This window comes from Myotis daubentonii, chromosome 3, assembly GCF_963259705.1.
Source record: "Myotis daubentonii chromosome 3, mMyoDau2.1, whole genome shotgun sequence".
Lineage (NCBI taxonomy): Eukaryota > Metazoa > Chordata > Mammalia > Chiroptera > Vespertilionidae > Myotis > Myotis daubentonii.
In genome coordinates, this window is record NC_081842.1 from 56,400,984 (window position 1) to 56,419,310 (window position 18,327).

The 18,327-nt window shown below is 52.5% G+C and overlaps 1 protein-coding gene across 2 annotated transcripts in view; it reads left to right on the plus strand.

Moving 5' to 3' along the window:
* Positions 1–18,327, plus strand: part of ITGB5 (integrin subunit beta 5) — a 111,964-nt gene that overhangs the window by 80,742 nt on the left and 12,895 nt on the right. For both annotated transcript variants that reach the window (XM_059687606.1, XM_059687605.1), the window contains exon 10: positions 975–1,404. In XM_059687606.1, the coding sequence (XP_059543589.1) occupies positions 975–1,404 (430 nt within the window). The remainder of the gene's footprint in view (positions 1–974; positions 1,405–18,327) is intronic.

The window sequence follows — 18,327 nt, forward strand, 5'->3', positions numbered from 1 at the left end:
CATTGCAGCCGAGTGGGCAGCTAACAGGCATCTTTCCCGCCATCTGCCAGCTCCGTCCACCTTGCTGCCTTTTTCCAGGGCAACGCACAAGCAGCTTAGGGGTTAGCAATGCTTCTTTACATGCTTTGTTTAACAAGAAACAGTCTGGCCCTGCCGGTGTGACTCATTGGTTGAGTATTGACCCATCAACCAGGAGGTCACCGTTTGATTCCCGGTCAGATCACATGCCCGGGTTGCAGGCTCGATCCCCAGGAGGGGGCATGCAGGAGGCAGCTAATCAATGTTTCTCATCATTGTTGTTTCTATCTCTCTACCCCTCTCCCTTCCTCTCTCTAAAATCAATAACAATCTATTTTAACAAACAGTCTGTTCGCGTGTGTAGCACATTCCATCAGCGATGATTTCCTTACGACCTCAGGGTTGTGAGCTGATTGTGAAAGATGCAGCTGTGAGGACCCCTCAGGTCCTTTTAGGTGTGTCTGGAGGAGGCGGGTTCTCTGGGAGGGACCCAGTGTCCTGTTGTCCCTTCTCCATCAGGGGGAAACCTCTTCAGAGGGGTCTGTGGAACCCTGGGGTCCCTGCACTCAGGGAGCAGGTGATGCAGTGCTTGGCACAGATTTTCAGAATGGAAATGGGGAGAGGATAGAATATAGGTGAAAAGAAAGGGGAGAAAAGAACCCTTGCCTGAGTCTTTCTACTCTCCCGTGGAAGCCATTTCCTCAAGGTTGTGAGGATTGAAAGAGATCACGAACATTCAGGACCAAGCACCGTGCCTGGCAAGTGTGCAGGAGCTTGCTGGCCTAGGCCTCTTCCTCCGGGACCGGGTGCATGTGTGGACAGGGCCGGCGTAGCCCCAGCTCTCCCCCGAGGCCTCAGAGGAACCGCTCTTGGGCGGGGCCCTGGGTGATTGGGAGGCAGAAGCAGATACCCCGGCTCATCGTGCCCACAATGTCCCCTCTCTTCTTTCTGCCCAGGCATCGTTTGAAGTGTCGGTGGAGGCCCGGAGCTGCCCAGGCAAACACACGGAGCACACGTTCACCCTGCGGCCCGTGGGGTTCCGGGACAGCCTGGAGGTGGGGGTCACCTACAACTGCAGGTGCGGCTGCAGCGCGGGGCAGGAGCCGGACAGCCCCCGGTGCAGCGGGAACGGGACCTACGTCTGCGGGCTGTGTGAGTGCAACCCCAGCTACCTGGGCAGCAAGTGCGAGTGCCAGGAAGGGGAGAACCCGAGCGGGCACCAGAACCTGTGCCGCGAGGCGGAGGGCAAGCCGCTGTGCAGCGGGCGCGGGCAGTGCAGCTGCAGTCAGTGCTCCTGCTTCGAGAGCGAGTTCGGGAAGATCTACGGGCCTTTCTGCGAGTGCGACAACTTCTCCTGTGCCAGGAACAGAGGCGTCCTCTGCTCAGGTAGGCACCCCGGCAGGCACCTTTGCTCTGAGCCAGGCCCGGCCCCAGGTGCTGTGGGTACATCCCCCAAAGCCTGGCTTTACCTTACTACCCCTGTCCTCCTGGGAGGCAACAGGGCAAGCCTTGCCCACCACCAGGCCTGGGGGGAGGGGAGGGGGACCAGCATGTCAAATACAAAAGCAGGAGAAGTGCTACCACGTGACGTGGACTCTCGGCGTTGGAGGCATTTGTCATGGCTCACCCAGGACTTGCCTGCACAGCATTCCTGGCAGGTAGAGGTTCCGCCTCTTCTTGATTGCCTCCTGGGACAGGGAGCTCACTGCGGCTGGTGGCCGTTATTCCCGTGTTGGTTGTCGCATTCATCTCTGGTTGCCGCTTTAACAACTTTCCAGTAACTTAGTGGCTGAAGACAACACAGGTTTATTCTGTTATAGTTCCGGAAGTCAGAAGTCTGAGATGGGTGCTACTTGACTGCAGTCCAGGTGTCGGCAGGGCTGCGTTCCTCCTAACGGCCCTGGGGGAGAATCCACTCCCGGCCTTTCCTGGTTTCTAGGAGCCACCAGCATCCCTGGGCCTGTAGCACCTCAGATGCCACATCTCTCTGACGCTCCTGCCTCCCCACTAAAAGGGTCCCCCAGGAAAGCCTCCCACCAGACCCCTGACTGAATCGTAGCTGCGAAGCCCCTTTGACCACGTCAGGTCACACAGACGCAGCTCCGGGGTTGAGGCCGTGGACGTCTGTGGGGGCCATGTTCTGCCTCCCACAGGCACAGTTTGAAAGTTTCTTATATTGAACAAAAAATTGTTCCTCAGTTACTTTCCCCCAATGGTTTGCATTCTAGATCCTCTCTCCATATGAGAGCCTGTCAAACATCTGGAGTGTCTTTATGTTTCTCTGCCCTTCTCCAGACGCGAGCGCGCTATTTGTCCTTCTGCGTAACGGGCTCAGCCCAGGGCTCAGCGGGACCTTTGCTTCCTGTGGTCTGCCCAGGCCACTTCCATCCGCACATCGTAGCGATGCCTTCACTTTCCTGTTCAGCAGTCACATTATACTGTTGAGCTTGTTTTTAACTTTACTACCAACATTTGAAGCTTTTACACTTTTTTTGAGGTACAACCCAGCCAGGTTTTCATTGTGTCATGTTTGAGCACTTGGGTTTTTAAATCTGGGCCTAGGACTTTGCATGGATTCCAGTGAGATCACAGTTGGGCAGCTCCCATTCTGGGAGTTGTATGCCGATGAGATAGCATAAGAACATGTCTCCGAAGGGCCATTGCATCCCACACGAGGCCACTGCAAATGGAGGCAGCAGAACAGTTGTAGGTGAGACTGTAGTGTCTTCTGCTGTGGGTCCTGGTGTGGATTCCGTGTGGATTCTATTGTTTCCAGGATTCCTTCCTTGAGAATGGCCTTCCGGTTGGGAAGCGTTGCTTTGAGAGGAACTTAGAGGGCAGCAGGGAAGATAAAGCACAGATATGTGAAGCCGATCACAACATGTAAATGAGCTGTCCCTGTGAGTGGAAGAAGCAAGTGCTGAGGGCTGCACAGATGCGGGTCAGCAAGTGGGGCCTCCCAGGGCTGACCACACCGTGAGACACGCATGAGTGCACCCCTGGGTGCAGTGGGACCAATGTGTTCAAAAGTTGGAGTTGCTCCAGAAAGTGCAGGACACCGGAATGCCACAGAAGTGATAGGATTTGATGTGCTGAACATGCAACAGGGCCCACTCTTCCCCCGTCCAGGGATGATGGATTGGATTCACTGGCTGGATCCGGCAGGGTTAGCAGAAAACATGCTTAGGATCAGGCAGATCTGGCTCTGATTCCAATAACACCACATGCTGCTGGGTCACGTGGGCACAGAGTTGTTCTGAGCAACAGGAGAATGTAGAGGAAGCACCTAGCTCATTGCCTGGCACAAAAGGAGGGTTCTCTGACCCCCTTGAGAGTCAGTGCCACACAGCACTGGGAGCCACAGCTGCTGCTGTGGGGGGGAGGGGCGGCTTCCCCCCTCGCCACCCCCTCCCCCCCTCCCCCCCCACGCGTCCCCCTGTAAAGCTCTGGCTTGCCTAAGAGTCCCAGCAGGGCTGGAGTCCCAGCGGTGGGATAGAGTTCCAGTCCCTGAGCAGCTACCGTAAAAGCTCCAGGGAGCCTGGCAGTGTCTGCAGTTGGCTTTCAGCAGTGTTTGTTTTGTTTTTAAACATTTTAGCAAATATTTTCACAGAACTGTCACTCCTTTCCCCTCAGGAGCCAGAAATCATCCTCTGATAGGTCCTCATCCAGAGGCTGCCCGGCAGCCAGGGCTTCCAAGTCAGCGACAGGCACGCTCCGTCCCCACGGCTCATCCGCCTGCTGCGCGGGTTGTCCTGGACTCAGCTCTGCTGTCTCTAACGCGGCCAGCACCCCTCGTTTCTGCATTGTTTGGAGAATTGAAGAAGGCATAGACACAGGGCCTGGCCTGGGCTTGGCAGGAAACGGCCTCCTCTCGGTCTCAGATGTGAGGGTTCTGTGATGGGCCCCGGTTCTGGGAGTGGGCCCCGAGCCTGGAGGTGAAGGGCGGGTGCCGGATGAGGTGTGCGTGGCCTCAGTAGTGAGAACTTGTTACTTTGGAAACGGGAGTTGTCTTGTCTGTAGCTGAGTGGAAGTGCAGCTCTTTTGCTCCCCCAGCAGAACGCACAGTTCCGAGCTGGTCTTGCCCTTCAGTCTGCCAGCCCAGTGCTCTCCCCTCTCCCCTCCCTCCGTGCAGTCCTGCGGTAGAGACACGAAGGTTCGGGAAGCCTTTGAGGGTCCCACATGCACGATGCTTCAAGTCACTAGCTCCTGGGATTGCTGACATGTGGTGTCTTTTCCCCCACCCTGGGAAAGCCATGCATATTCTTAAAGAAAACTGAAAAATACCAGGAAGTTCTGTGCCGTCTGTCTCCTTGGTGACGGGACTGATTGGGCCACCTGGTGAGCCAGATAAGGAATGTCTCACCCTCACTGGTGCGCATGTGTGCGCAGTCAAGAGCATGACTATCTAGGTGGAGGGTCCTGCTGGGGTCTGGAATGTTCTGAAGAAGAGAAAGAAAGATATCCATAATTCCATCACTCATGCTTTAAGACTTAGTATTTTTCCTTCTAAACTTTTTTCGAAGTTCGTGTGTGTCTGTGGCCATGTACAGTTTCGTGCCTTGCTCCCTCGCCCCCTCCCCCATACTATTATATCCTAAGAAGCACTGAAGTTCAGTTATTTTACTCCATCGTCGACCAGGCCATTTTGACGCTTTCCATCGCATCCCCGGTGAGCCTCCTTTCCAAACCCTTCACTTTCAAGCAACAACGGGTTGAAACGTAAAGCTTTCCAAGTCCTCCTGGGGAAAGCAGTTTCTGGAATGAGGTCACTGTTGTTTTGATTATTGAGGAAGGAGTTGGAAGGAGCCAGCTCCGGGCAGGACTTCATAACACGCCCAGGCAGCGGCTCCTTGAGCATCCATGCAGCTCCCAGCTCTCCGTTCCTTCGTTGTCTCTCTCAAACTCAACAGAAGGTGGCTGTGAGCGGGTGTGGGAGGGTCTCCATTTCTCGGTTCCTTTGCATCCGTGGCCAAGGGCTTGGAGCCCCACTCTGGGGTTGTGCGTGTTGGTTTTGAGCTGCTGCTCCATGTGGTGTTTTTGTGGGAAAGCCTGTTTCCCAATAACCACTCTGGCCTTGAAGATGCTGACTCAGAGACTCCCGGGCAGCTGACATCAGCGTTCTCTCAGTCTTCCTCAGCCGTGGGCCCTGCAGCCCGTCCGGCAAGGGGACTGTGGTTGTGGTTTGTCTTCAGATGGAATTGGAGGTAGAGCCAGGGCCAGAACTGCTGGGACAGCTCCTTCCACTTCTCTCTGGTCTTTCCGTCTATGAGAGGCTTAGAGTCCGTTCCCCCAGCTCCCCCACCCAGAGCCAGGATCAAGGGGGAAATGCAAGCAGTTACAGGTTTGTAGGAGGTTACACGCCATAGATGTTAGCGGTGAGGCAGATCAAACTAAGGTCTGGAAGCAATTGGACAGCCATGCTGTTGCTCTGTGACACACTGTCCCGGGAACGTGTGGGCAGTCAGGGCTGGTGTGTCTCCCTGTGGTTTCTGGAGGCAGCAGAACTCGGAGAAGGGAAGGGTTCTGCCCACAGACGAACCTGTGTGTGCAGAGCGAGCTCCGGGGGCCATCGGGAGGGCTTCTGTCCTCTTGAGCCTCGTAAAGTGTTGCTAGTAGAATATGGGAAGCTGTTTTTATTGCAATAAAATATTATTGCTCACACTTTGTTGCTCTTTGCTGGTTTCTGCACCCAAACAGCGCATTTCCTGGGATTCGAGTTACTCCTTTATGGCGAACTGTTTGAGCCTCTGTACTTAAAATGACCGCACTGGGGTATAGCCTGCTTCTCGGGGTTCACATATTGAGAGAATTTAAAACAATTCTGATATAGGATTCCTAACAGCACCCTTTTGGTCATGTGACTGTGAGGTCACCAAAGTAATCTAAGTAAATTCTCATATATTTTACTGCATCTAACAGGCTATTTGGGCAGTTTATCCACTATAAAGATATGTTATATAGGTAATATCCTTTCATTTGTGACAGGTCAGGAGGCATCTGCAGTTCTCTCCCAAACATTAAAAGAAAAGGAGAACTACACAGCGACACTAGTGTTGTCAGTCCTAGCGGCAGAGCCGGCACCTAAGCATAACCTCCGGGCCAGGGCGATGGTTTCCCGAAGGCTCACAAGGCTCTGCGAACCCTCCCCAGTTAAAAGAGCCTCTGGCAGCGTGGCCTGGTTCTGGACTTCTTGCTTCTTGCCAATGAAACACTTTCTGTGGCCACAGTTATCCAGATATGTTTATAAAAGAACTTCTCACCATATTTGTACTGTTTTCTTCAGAAAGGCAATTTTCGCAGCCCAGTGGCCATTGCCGAGGCTATGGGCACAGATTCCACCTCTGTCACTCCATGGCAAAGTGCATGTTTTGTAAATGACTTGTCACAGGACCGTCTCTGGTGTGGCTCCCTGGCAGAGGACTCCCCAAGCACCTTTTTTTATTATTATTAATATATTTTATTGATTTTTTACAGAGAGGAAGAGAGAGGGATAGAGATTTAGAAACATCGATGAGAGAGAAACATCGGCCAGCTGCCTCCTGCACACTCCCCACTGGAGATGTGCCTGCAACCAAGGTACATGCCCTTGACCGGAATCAAACCTGGGACCTTTCAGTCCGCAGACCGACGCTCTATCCACTGAGCCAAACCGGTTAGGGCCCCAAGTTCCTTTTGAATGAACCAAGATTGGACATATTTTATTTCCCAGGAAAGGGGCTTCTTGGTGGGATGGCTCCCACTGTGTGCCCCAGGTGGGAGGCCTAGAAAGTTCTTCCCACAAATACTAATCTCTGCTCAGTGTGTTCATGGTTACCAGCTGCTATTTGTAAATATGAGGATGCAAAGGATATGTATTTTTTTTCTAGATAAAGTGCCCCTCTCCCTCAGAGGCATGTGCTACGCAGCAGGTGTCCTCGCCTGGTGGGGTGTAAATGCTACATCTCAGCAGAGGCCTTGGGGCTCACATTCCATTTTGGAGGACTGAGGATACGGTGGCTCTGAGAGCAGAACGTGTGACAGAATTCTTCAGTGACTATGATTATGAGGAATAATATACCCATTCAAGATATTGCCACCAAAGAGCATTTAACAGAGTGGTTGAGGACCAGGGCATGTTCACATCTGGACTTGAAGCCTGGCAGTGCCCTTCTGCCTGTGACCTTAGCCTCTCCGTGGACCCTCTCTGACAGATGCCCCAGAGGGTCGTCGTGAGCATCAAATAGGGCCCTACTGTGAAACCTCCGGCACACTGCCTCTTCCCCAGGGGTATCGCGTAAAGGCTATTACCTGCCCACCCCCTTCCCGGAAGAACATTTTCTTACACACAGGTGAGCATCAGAGAGATTCATGGCATCAAAACATGTTGGTTTTGGAAGTTCTCAGTGGGTATCCCATGGTCAGGAATTCTCTAACGGTAACATCTGTATCCAGACATTGCTCAGGTTCAATTGAAAGTCAAAAAGGACCCGAAATGTAGGCCCCCGTCACATAAGGACACAATGCATCTTTCAGACCAGTCACATAAACCGGGCGAGCTGGGCTGCTTAGATCTGGAGTCAGCTAGCTGCCACAGCTCGTTGTTGGAGAAAGCTCTTTGGAAAAACCCGAGTTTAATAAGTATCTGATCTTAGACAGTGAGGCCACAGACATGGAAACAATGATCTCGCACTGAGGGTCACTTGGTTTTCGGTAGGTTGCTGCTTTCTTCTCAGTCCACAAGAGCTCAGTGAGCAACCCTCATAGGCCAAGTGGTACTGGGCACCGTGGGTGCAGAGTTGGAGTTGCTTGTGGTCTTGAATTAATTTCTCATTTTTTGTGGCCCCTGGAATTTCCCACTTCTCAGAAGCTTCCTGGGGTTGAGGAATGAGGATCTGAATCCTTCAAGCTTCTCCCCTCACCGTCCAGATTTATATGAGACAGGAAGTGTTGGGAAGCCGCTTTGAGAACCTGCCCTGCTCCGTGCTCCGAACTTAGCTCTGGGGATGGAGTTTTCTTAACTGCTCTTGCTCACTGCTCAGATCTTGTTTTTAGAAACATCTTATGCAACAAGTCGCCAGTGATTGTGAAAATGGAGTAATCTAAGCATGGGATCTCACCTCACTGCCCTTCTCTCTCTACTTGGGAAGGGAAGTATGGGAGCAGGAGGACTCTATGCATGCCTTTGAACTTCAGGCCTGGCCCTCAAGGTCATGAAGTTTGGCTGTGAAGGAAATAATGAAATTCCAAAAGCATAGGAAAATCCTAGGAACACATGTGAATGCCATGTATAGATTTGGGTGGTGTAAGTTTCTTTTTCTTTTTTTTTTTTTATTAATCCTCATTGGAAGATATTCCCTCCCCCCCCCCCCCCATTGATTTCTAGAGAAAATGGAAGGGAGGAAGGAGGGGGGAGAGAGAAACATCCACGTGAGAGAAACACACGTTGATTGGTTGCCTCCCACCCCCTATTGGGGCTGGGGAACCTGCAACTGAGGTACGTGCCCTTGACCAGGAATCGAACTTGCAACCCTTTGGTCTGTGGGCTGATGCTCTAACCACTGAGAAAACCAGGCCAGGGGTAGCTTTTCATATTATAGAAGAACATGTTAGAAAAATTTTCATTTTTAATTAAATTGAAAACATGGGAGATCTCTGTGACTGAAAGAGTTATTTCTAAAGTCCTTTTGGTTCCATTTCTTGGGTGTTGAGCTGCCACTTTGAATTTGGTCTTGATTTTGGAAACTGTGACATCATTGATTGCAGGCCTCTGCTGCTCAGTGCCTCTGGCCGGGTGGGGCGGGATTGGCTGGAGCTCTGTTTTCCTGCGGGGTTAGTGTCTGTGACTCTCAGAACTCTGACCTAAGAACTCCACCCAGATCCAGCTGCTCCTGGGTGTCTGGAAGTTGCTCTGAGCTCGTCTGACCTGCTGGGAGTTTTGATTCTTCTCTCCAGGGCACCTTTCTGAGCCCTACCTGTTGCCCTTTGACCCACAGGAGGGGGCCTCCTATCACCCCAGCCCACAACCACTACCCCCAAAAGTCTTGATCAAATGACTCCACTGTCCCCAAGCTAAAAAATATACTTCCCAGGTTGCTGTGCTGTTTGACATCACTGTGTTGCTCTTCAGCAATAGGCGAATGTAATAATACAAGGAGGATCTGTTTTAATACCCCTTTTCTTTCCTGGGAAACAAACTGAGGCTAATTTCATAGTATTTCGCATTCATCATGAGCAAGCACTAATAGTGGGATGATGTGCATCTCATGCCTTTTTTAACGCCACTAATCACACCCAGTAGGTCAACTGTGCAGTACCTGCTTTGACTGTTCACATCTGGAGAAGCTGAGGCCCAGAATCTAGACTAAAGCTCCTGGTGATTCTTGATTATTGATTCAGACAAGGAGAGCCTTGCAAGTAATAATGACCTAACTTCCACCTGATTTTACTTATTTTGATCAGCTGAGACCCTTCCCAAATATCGGGATTACAAGTTCAGCCGTCCCTGCTACCAGCCAAGCATTTAGCGCACATTTTCCAAGTCTTATCCAATAAATGCTCCTTATTTTGGTCAACATTTTAGGGAACATTTAGTCTCTGTTTTCCTAAGTGGGTGTCTCTGGGTTACATAAGAATCTATCAGACACAGTGGACCAGGCTGAAGGACACACACGGACCATGGGCCAGGTCCCCGGCCTATGATTATTATTTAATGAAAGGTACCGAGTGCTGCTCTTAGTGTTCAGCGGGTGCTGGCTTTGTTATTGATTTGCTGACCCCACTTTCCTTAAATGAACCTTCGTTGGCCTGTTTTAATTTATAAAACACTCTCGACAGGATGACCTCATATAGTTGTCCTTACGCTTCCAGGAGATGGATGTGGCTGTTACTGACCTGACCACGTGGGAGGTGGTGGCTGGGGGGATTGGCAGGTTGGCAGCACTCCTCAGTGAGGTTGGCCCAAAGCCTTGACCCAAGAAAAGCCCACCTCCCTTAACCCTCGGGGGCTGGGGGCTGGGGGCTGTCTTCTGGGCGGCTGCTTCCTGCCATCTCATGGCTTGGCCGGACTCCTCAGCCAGGCGTCAGCATGGCCCACTTGTGTGACATTCCAAACCAGCCCCATCCTGGAGATCCTGCACCAGGCTCTGAGCAGCAGCCAGCTGAGGGTGGAAAATGGCAACTGCTCACCAACCACAACAGTGTGATGGTGTTCCAGGTTGAAAATAGAAACCCTCGCGTGCATTCATGACTCCTCAGGTGTGATTGGCATTTCCCCAGGAGTGCCTGCCGGGCAGATGGGGCAGGTTTAGCCAAACCCAGTGTCAGTCTGCAGTAGCTCTGTTTCTTTTGGCCGCAGGCCTTCTGTTTCCCTTTCTGAGTCAGCATTCTCAGGGTCCTCTGAGGACGATGGTTCGTCCCACTCAGTTGTTTACAGACTTCTTTGAACCCAGAAAGGTGAGGTCATTACAGAACATGGGATTTTTCCATCTTCCCTTCATTACCTTAATCTCCCTGTGATCTGTAGAGTTGGGCTAGAGACCAAGTCCTTCCCTTGCTGCTCTCGTGTGAACTGTGGTGGTAATCAGAGGGACTTGGAGGCCAGCAGGCGCATTGAGAAATCAGGTGTAAGACCAGAAGGGCAAAGCTAACCTTTGGGAGGACTCGTGCCTTGGACAGTGGAATCCACTTTCTAGCCAGTGCCGTCATCTCAGAAAGTAACGTTGAGGTTTGGGGAAGCTTGGCTTAAAGCCTTATTTGTTCAGTAGGGGTCCTATTCAGCTGCACAGATACATGTGGCCCAGCAGGTGAAAGCAAAGGCTGAGGGCTTGTCAGGGAATTGCCTGTTACGAAGCACTGTTAGTTGACCTTGTCAGGGCTGGTTCGTTGACACTAAGCCAAGGCCGTGAGACTAAGGACGCGTCATTGCTCGTATCTCTGAAGTCTTTCACCCCGATCCCTGTGATATCTGAACAATATGCAAGAACGGTAGTGGGAGCAAAGACTGACTGTGACCACATCCCCCTAGAGCAGAGGTTCTCAACCTGTGGGTCGCGACCCTTTGGGGGTCGAATGACCCTTTCACAGGGGTCGCCTAAATACATCCTGCATATCAGATATTTACATTACGATTCATAACAGTAGCAAAATTACAGTTATGAAGTAGCAACGAAAATAATTTTATGGTTGGGGGTCACCACAACATGAGGAACTGTGTTAAAAGGTCGCGGCGTTAGGAAGGTTGAGAACCACTGCCCTAGAGGAAAGAGAAGCCTTGATCCTCTTTTCCTCCTGGTACCTGAAGTCTCTGGGTTTCTTGGACATGGGTTAAGAATTTGAAGTATCTCAAGTGTCACACTTGAGCTCATAAGCATCATTAATACTTCTGTGCCTTTTCTGATTTCCTGCATTTGATGTCTGAGTCCCAATACATCAGGTTTGTAATGATGTTCATAGCTTCCAGCGACCAGCAACCAGATTCTGTGTGCCTGACGCCATGCTAGTCATGAGACAAACAAAAATGAAACACCGTCTACTTTGTATGGTGTAGGCCAGTGATGGTGAACCTATGACACGGGTGTCAGAGGTGACATGGCAAACTCATTTTTTTGGTTGATTTTTCTTTGTTAAATGGCATTTAAATATATAAAATAAATATCAAAAATATAAGTCCTTGTTTTACTATGGTTGCAAATATCACAAAATTTCTATATGTGACACGGCACCAGAGTTAAGTTAGGGTTTTTCAAAATGCTGACACGCCGAGCTCAAAAGGTTCGCCATCACTGGTGTACGCTAATGAGGTGAAGCAAATGAGTAAACAAATAAACACTCTCCCTTTTAACAAAGTCTTCTGATCAGCTATGGAACATGTTCAGGTCTCTTCAATCTTTTTTAAAAATTGTCATTGAATTTATTGGGGTGTCATTAGTTAATAAAATTCTGTCGGCTGCAAGTGTACAGTTCTATAATACATCATCTGTGTGTTCATCAACCAAAGCCATGTCTCTTCCATCACCATTTATCCCCCCTTTACCCTCTCCTACCTCCCCCCACCTCCACCCCTTTCTCTCTGGTAATCACCACACTGTTGTCTGAAATAGAAATTCCAGCCCTTATTCCTACCTGCTCTGTGACTTTGGATAAATTACTTGGCCTCTCTGTGCCTCTATGAGGGCTTTTTTTGGGGGAAGGGGGAGATGGTTTCTTTTGCTTAATCCCTTCACCTGGACCACCTTCTTACACCACACACAAGAATAAACTCAAAATGAATTAAAGACTCAAAATATAAGACTTGAAACCAAAGAAATCCTAGAAAAAAAACAAACAAACATAGGCAGTAAAATCTCAGACATTTCTTGTAGCAATATTTTTTCTGATACGCCTCCTCCGGCAAGGGAAGCAAAAGAAATAAATAACCAAATGGGACTACAGGTCAGAAAATGGCCAGGAGTGATCTACTGGTGAGTGATAAAAAGCCAGCCTTGTGGATGGGTCTGTTGTACATTTTCAACTATACCACACCCCGGGTCACCTTCAACATTTATCCTGTTAGTTGTTTTCATTTTTATCACTTAATCGTGACTGGATTATACTGGGGAGACAGTTTGTACAGTGGTTAGAAATATGGGCTCCAGGACCACATACAACTGCGGTTCAAATCCCAGCCCCAATTCCTACCTGCTCTGTGACTTTGGATAAATTACCTGGCCTCTCTGTGCCTCGTTTTTCATAACTGGGAAAATTAGGGTAATAATTATACCACCCCATAGAGTTATTGGGAGGACTAATGAGATAATTCAGGTAAAGTGCTTAAACCTCACATTTCTCTGAGGCACGCTGACGGAGGATGTCCCCAATCCTGTAAAATAGACAAGGCACTGTCCCTCCTTTACTGGGGAGGAAACTGGCCTACTGCCCAGAGCAGCCGGGAGGTAGCTGAGATAGCGCAGTGGCACCCATTCCAGAAAGGACGTCCCCAGCTGAGCAGCTCCAAGGAGTGCCAGGCGGAGGGACGAGGACAGGGCTGAGCTGACAGAGGAGACTTTCTGCAGTGAGTTCAGGGCTGGTGTGTAGCGTGAGGAGCGCGGTGCTGCCCTGGTGGGAGGAGGTGGCCCTGGTTGGCAGTTTCTCTGGTAACTGGTCCGTGGCCAGCGCCCGCGGTGTCCACAGGCCAAGGTAGCCTGTGGGGAGGACACCACTTGTCAAGAGCGACTTCTCTCTGGCCCCTGGAGGTTTATTTCGTTTCTGCTGAGGTTCCGGGAGCCACACTAAGATCCCGAATGAGGGGACTGGGGACATGTCCTGTGCATCTCAGGGAGCCCCGTTTTCCCCTCTCTGGGACCAGAGCCAGTGCCTGGAAGGGAAAGATGAAGCAGGGGAAGGGCACATGCCCAGGGACCAGACTTGGTGACCGGACCTGGCCGAGCAGGGACAGGGACGCGCCTGTTATGTAACACGGGCCTGTTGTCAATGAGAACCCGGAAGAGCGCTTCCTAGGAGGGAGTTCCCCTTCCGCTGAAGACCAGGTCGCAGAGGCCCTACCCTTTGCAAGCCTGTGGGTGTGTTTGGCCGCAGGGAGGTCAGCCCGTGTCTGGCTTTGGTTCTCCATGGAGATCTGTGTGGGTGCCAGGATGTCAGTGCCCGTGAGGCTGCTCTCAGCGGTGTGTCCACAGGCTCAGAGAGGGGGTCCAGACACCCTCCCATGCTGGAGAGGGCCCGGCTGTGGGGGCCGCTCCCAGCTGCCCTGGCTGCGGAGATTCTCTGGGCCCCTGGGTCCCGCAGACCCCTCGACTGGAAGCACATGCAGCTCTGGGTTGGGGAGGTTGTTAGAGAGCTGGCTGCCCGGAGCTGGGCCCAGGCCTCACCCAGAGTGTGCAGAGCGCAGGCAGGTCTGACTCCGGTGACAGGGAAATATCCCAAAGGAGCCAAGGCTTTCCAGACACACCCCTTCTTTTCTTTTCTCTCACGGCTTCCTGTTTGCAGGGCTGGCTCACAGGGCTGGCTGGGGACTGAGGGGGGCGGGAGACTGGGCCCATGGAGGCCTGTGAGTGAAGCAGAGGGAGCTCCCACAACCCCCACCCCCGGGGCTGTGAGGAGAGCAGGATACATGAGGGCGGCAGAAACTGAGAGGAAGCAATGAAAGAGAGGAAGTGATTGCATACCCTGTGTCAGAGGGAGAGGGAGACAGGAACATGAGAAAGGAGAAAGGGAATTCCTTCCTTCCATCCTCAGGAACTGCTAGTCCTCCCCCTCCCCACCTCCCCGCTCTGCCAGCCCGGAGGGGAGGGGACAGGACGGAAGCTGCCCCTGAGGGAGCCACAGTGCATTCCAGAGCTGCATGGGAACTATTTTTGGACCAGCTATGGAGAGAGAAATGGACCTCACGGGTCACACAGCCCTGCCTCAGGCATCTAGCTGTCCCTTCCTGCTGAGGGGAGGTTCGTCCCCTCCCTCACTGGCTGCACTGTGCATCCCCCTCTCCCCTCCCCATCCTCTGGCACACCTCCCAGAGCTCCCCAAGCAGGGCCTGGGGCACCCTTCTGTGTCAGCCTCCCCCCAGGCTCTGGGGCCCCAGGTGTTCTCCTGGGACTGGCTGTGGAGTAGGGAACCTGTGGGAGCTTTGACCCCGAAAGGCTTTGATCCAAGCTCCCAGAAAGCGCTTCCCCTCCAGTCCTCCAAGATCCTCTCCAAGCCTCCCTCCCCTCACTCCCATTATAACAACGATGATGATGATGATGGTGGTGATGATGGTGGTGATGATGGTGAGCGCTAGCATTTATTGAGCACTTACTATATGCCGACACCAAGTGCTCTATACAGATTGAGTGGCTTCACTCACACGACATCCCTACCAGGGGGGCATTTTATTCGTCCCATTTTAAAATGAAAAAACCAAGACCCAGGAGTTGAGCATTCTCCCCTGCTGGTAAACAGCAGATCCAGCCGGCCAGCCCAGGCACTCTGCGCCCAGAAGTCCTGCGTTAACCGCTACGCCTACTGCCCCATTTTCTAAGTGTGTCCTTGAATCCCGGCGTTGTTCTTCACCACCCTTCACATGACAGGCTCCCCTTCATTCCCAGCCTCTGCAGGAGCCCCACCCCCTCTTTTTCCTGGAACTGATGGTCCCCAGGAGCATTGCTGGGGAGTGGCTTGGGGGAACTGGCCCCCTCCCTCCCACCCCTGCTTTGTTTCTCGATGTTCTCTTCAGATCTTTGCTTCACCCCCTCGAAGGCGCCCTCTCCTTTGAGGTTGTGCCCTCCCACTACATGGTCCTCCGCCTTTCCCCATCCCTGACCCGTACATTCCACCTCACACTCGCCCCTCTCCCCCAGGTCCCACTGTCCACTGCATTTCCCCGTGGCGAGCTGCCCACCACCTTGGTCTCCCAGCCCCTGGATTGCTCAGCCCCAATGGCAGTCCCGAAGTCCCAGCTACCACTTCCTGGGCGCCCTCATGTGCCAGATCCTGGGTGAGGGCCTTCACTTGCAATAGTGCCCATACTTCTAACAACATTCCCGCGAGGAAGGCACCGCCCTCACTGACAGATGAGGAAACATCATCGCTCAGGTTTAGCGACTTGCCCAGTGTGCGTTGCGAATGGTGGGGGACAGGCTTGAACTTGGTTCCAGCCCCATGGCCTTCATGCAGCCGATCGCCATGACCTTGAACTCTACCGCTGGCACTGAGGACTGGAGCATCTCCCTCTGCCACAGCCTCCCCCCTCCGCTCATCCCCCCTTTCTCCTACTGCATCTCTTTGCTGTGATCTCTGGAGTTTGCCACTCGATTTTCTCATTTCCCCCCAAACCGTCTCTCTGCTGAATCTTTTTCTTTAATCAGGAGTATGCTCAGATATAGCCCATCTTCAGTGTCCCCTGCCCTCCCTCCTCCTCCTCACTTCCTTCCCCTGCACAACCAGGTTACTGTGGAGTTGCCTGCTGTCTCCTCCTCACCCCTCCACCCGCTGAATTCCGCCCTCACATCCCCAGTGAGGACGAGGCCCGCAGCTGCCGCAGGACTTGCCCTCCCTGACCTCTACAGAGCCTGGTGCTCGGCGTCCTCTCAGGTCCCCTTTGGCTTCCAGGCACTGGGCCCGCTCCTTCCTGCCAGCAGCTCCTTCCCAGCCTACGTCAAGAGTACCTCTTCCTCTGAGTAGCTGCCTTTCTACTTTATGGAAGAAGGCAAGGGGCTGCGTCCTGGCCTCCAGCCCACACAAGCACTGTTGTGCTGAAGGAAAGCTGTTGAATTCTGTGGCGCTGAAATTCTGCATAAACAGACACATTTACAACTTCCTGTCCATTTAGCTATCAATCATCCTAACAAAGGTAGTACTGATAATAACTTGCACATGGAGCAATTCACAGCTCACTAAGTACTTTCTCGTGCCTCTCAGTAGCCCTGTCTACGTGCAATGAAAATACGTTTGTGTCCGCCCAATGTTAAAAAGGCGCCGTTACATTCAACTCACTCTGCCACGGCGCTGGGGGCAGCGTCCTAAATGAGCTTTGTTGTGATGTACAGTCAGTGCTTAGGCCCTCTGCGTGTTATTAGGCCCTCTGCGATCACGGGCCCCATCCCCCATTCAGTGACTGACAGGGAATTGGTCTCTGGGACAGGGCCAAATGACCCTCGTCATTTTAATGTCATGTGTTCCTACGGTGTTAGGAGAGGCCAAGGGCTCACCAGGAGATGTGGGAGATCTCTGCGCATGCCGGTTGAGGGAAAGGCCGGGTGAGGCCCAACTGCACGACCTGAGACGTTTGCATTAGGATGAAAGGTGACCAGACCTACCTAGTTTTTGACACCCTATATGGGTCATGCTTTCTAAAGGAGACTCTCGAGCTTTAAGCCAAGATGGCCAGGGTTTGCCTCTTGTGTGTTTTTCCCCGGAGTTGGTAGAGCCTGCTTGGAGTACAATGTTGAGGGGGATTCTGAGGCCCAGCCCAGGCTCCCTGGAAAAGCACCCCTTAATTCGACAGGACTGCCTGCCGCAGGCGTGAAGGAGGACACGGTGGCGTCTTTGAAAGGCAGTGAACTGCCTGACACGCTGAACCCGAGCTATCCAGGGCGTCACTGAGGACGAGCATTCAGGTGGCTTCAGCCATTTCACCAAGTGTGGCGCCGGAGTTTCTTTCCTAGTTTTGGCTTGCCGGGACTTTGCTTTGGAAACGGCAAATATTGGAATCCCGAGGCCACGTGGCTGAGGACTTTCTGATGTCCCTCAGTGACTCCCACTTGCTTGCGCACCCCACTGGCGTGGGCTGTGGCCTCGTGCTCTGTCCACTCTCCAGGTTCTCTGCGCACGGTTCTTTCTTACCGTGTCTGCGCTGTGCTCAGGTGTCGTGGGGGCTCCCAGGAAGAGCTCACGTCTCTGTGGTGAGTCCTGCCCTTCTCCCTGGCCACTCCGCACATCGTCAGCTCCCACTCTGTCCCGCCCATGACTCCCGACTCTACTTCAACCCGTAATAGAAAATTACTCCCGACTGCTGGGGCACGCTCACCTGCCCTGGCTGTGGGTTTGGGGGCTCTCGGCCTGCATGGCACTGCTGTACCCAAAGCAGCTGGGTTTACCTGCCGCTCAGCCGTCTGGTGGGCAGTACAGAGCAGTGGGCACCTCTGCCTGGATTGCCACCAGTTTCAGCTGGAGGCCCAGTCCCCACAGGGAGCAGCTGCTCCCATCAGCACACACATGCTTCAACCAAAACCCACCCTTCCATAGATAATGTTCTACTTCCTCCCCAAATCTCCCACACTTCGGAATACTGTGTCAGGTCACGGCTGGGTAATTTTAAATGGCCGCCAGAACAGTTCGAGCAGGAAGAAAAACAGCACTCACCGCCTCAAGCAGAGCCGTCCCTCCGGCCTGGGCCGTCTTGGCTGCTCGTAGGTTCTGCACCCACCTGCCTTTCACTTTGTGCGCTTTTGCTCTGTGGGATGGTGTGATGCACCGGGCATTGGAGGGTGCCCGAGCTATATTACAGACCCACCCCTGGCGTGCACTGGCACCTGTAGCTCACTTTGAAAGCATTTTCTAAAATATGGCTGATGGCTGATGGATCGAGGGCTCGACAGAGGTGGCTACAGGAGCAGGTAACACTGACGGTGGAGTGTGGGCGGTGAGTAGCTGGATGCTCACTGTCCAGTATTTTCACTTGGCTGCTGGTTTGGAAATTTTCATAATAGAATGTTGGGGGGTGGATGACCCCCGACAGTGAGCCATGTTAATTTAAAACAGGCTCTTGACCAGTGTGGCTCCTGAGGCCAGAGTGAGGGAATTTTGCGATTGCAACTTGGAGCTGTTTCATTTGGAAAGACTTCCTGTGGGGAGTGGTGT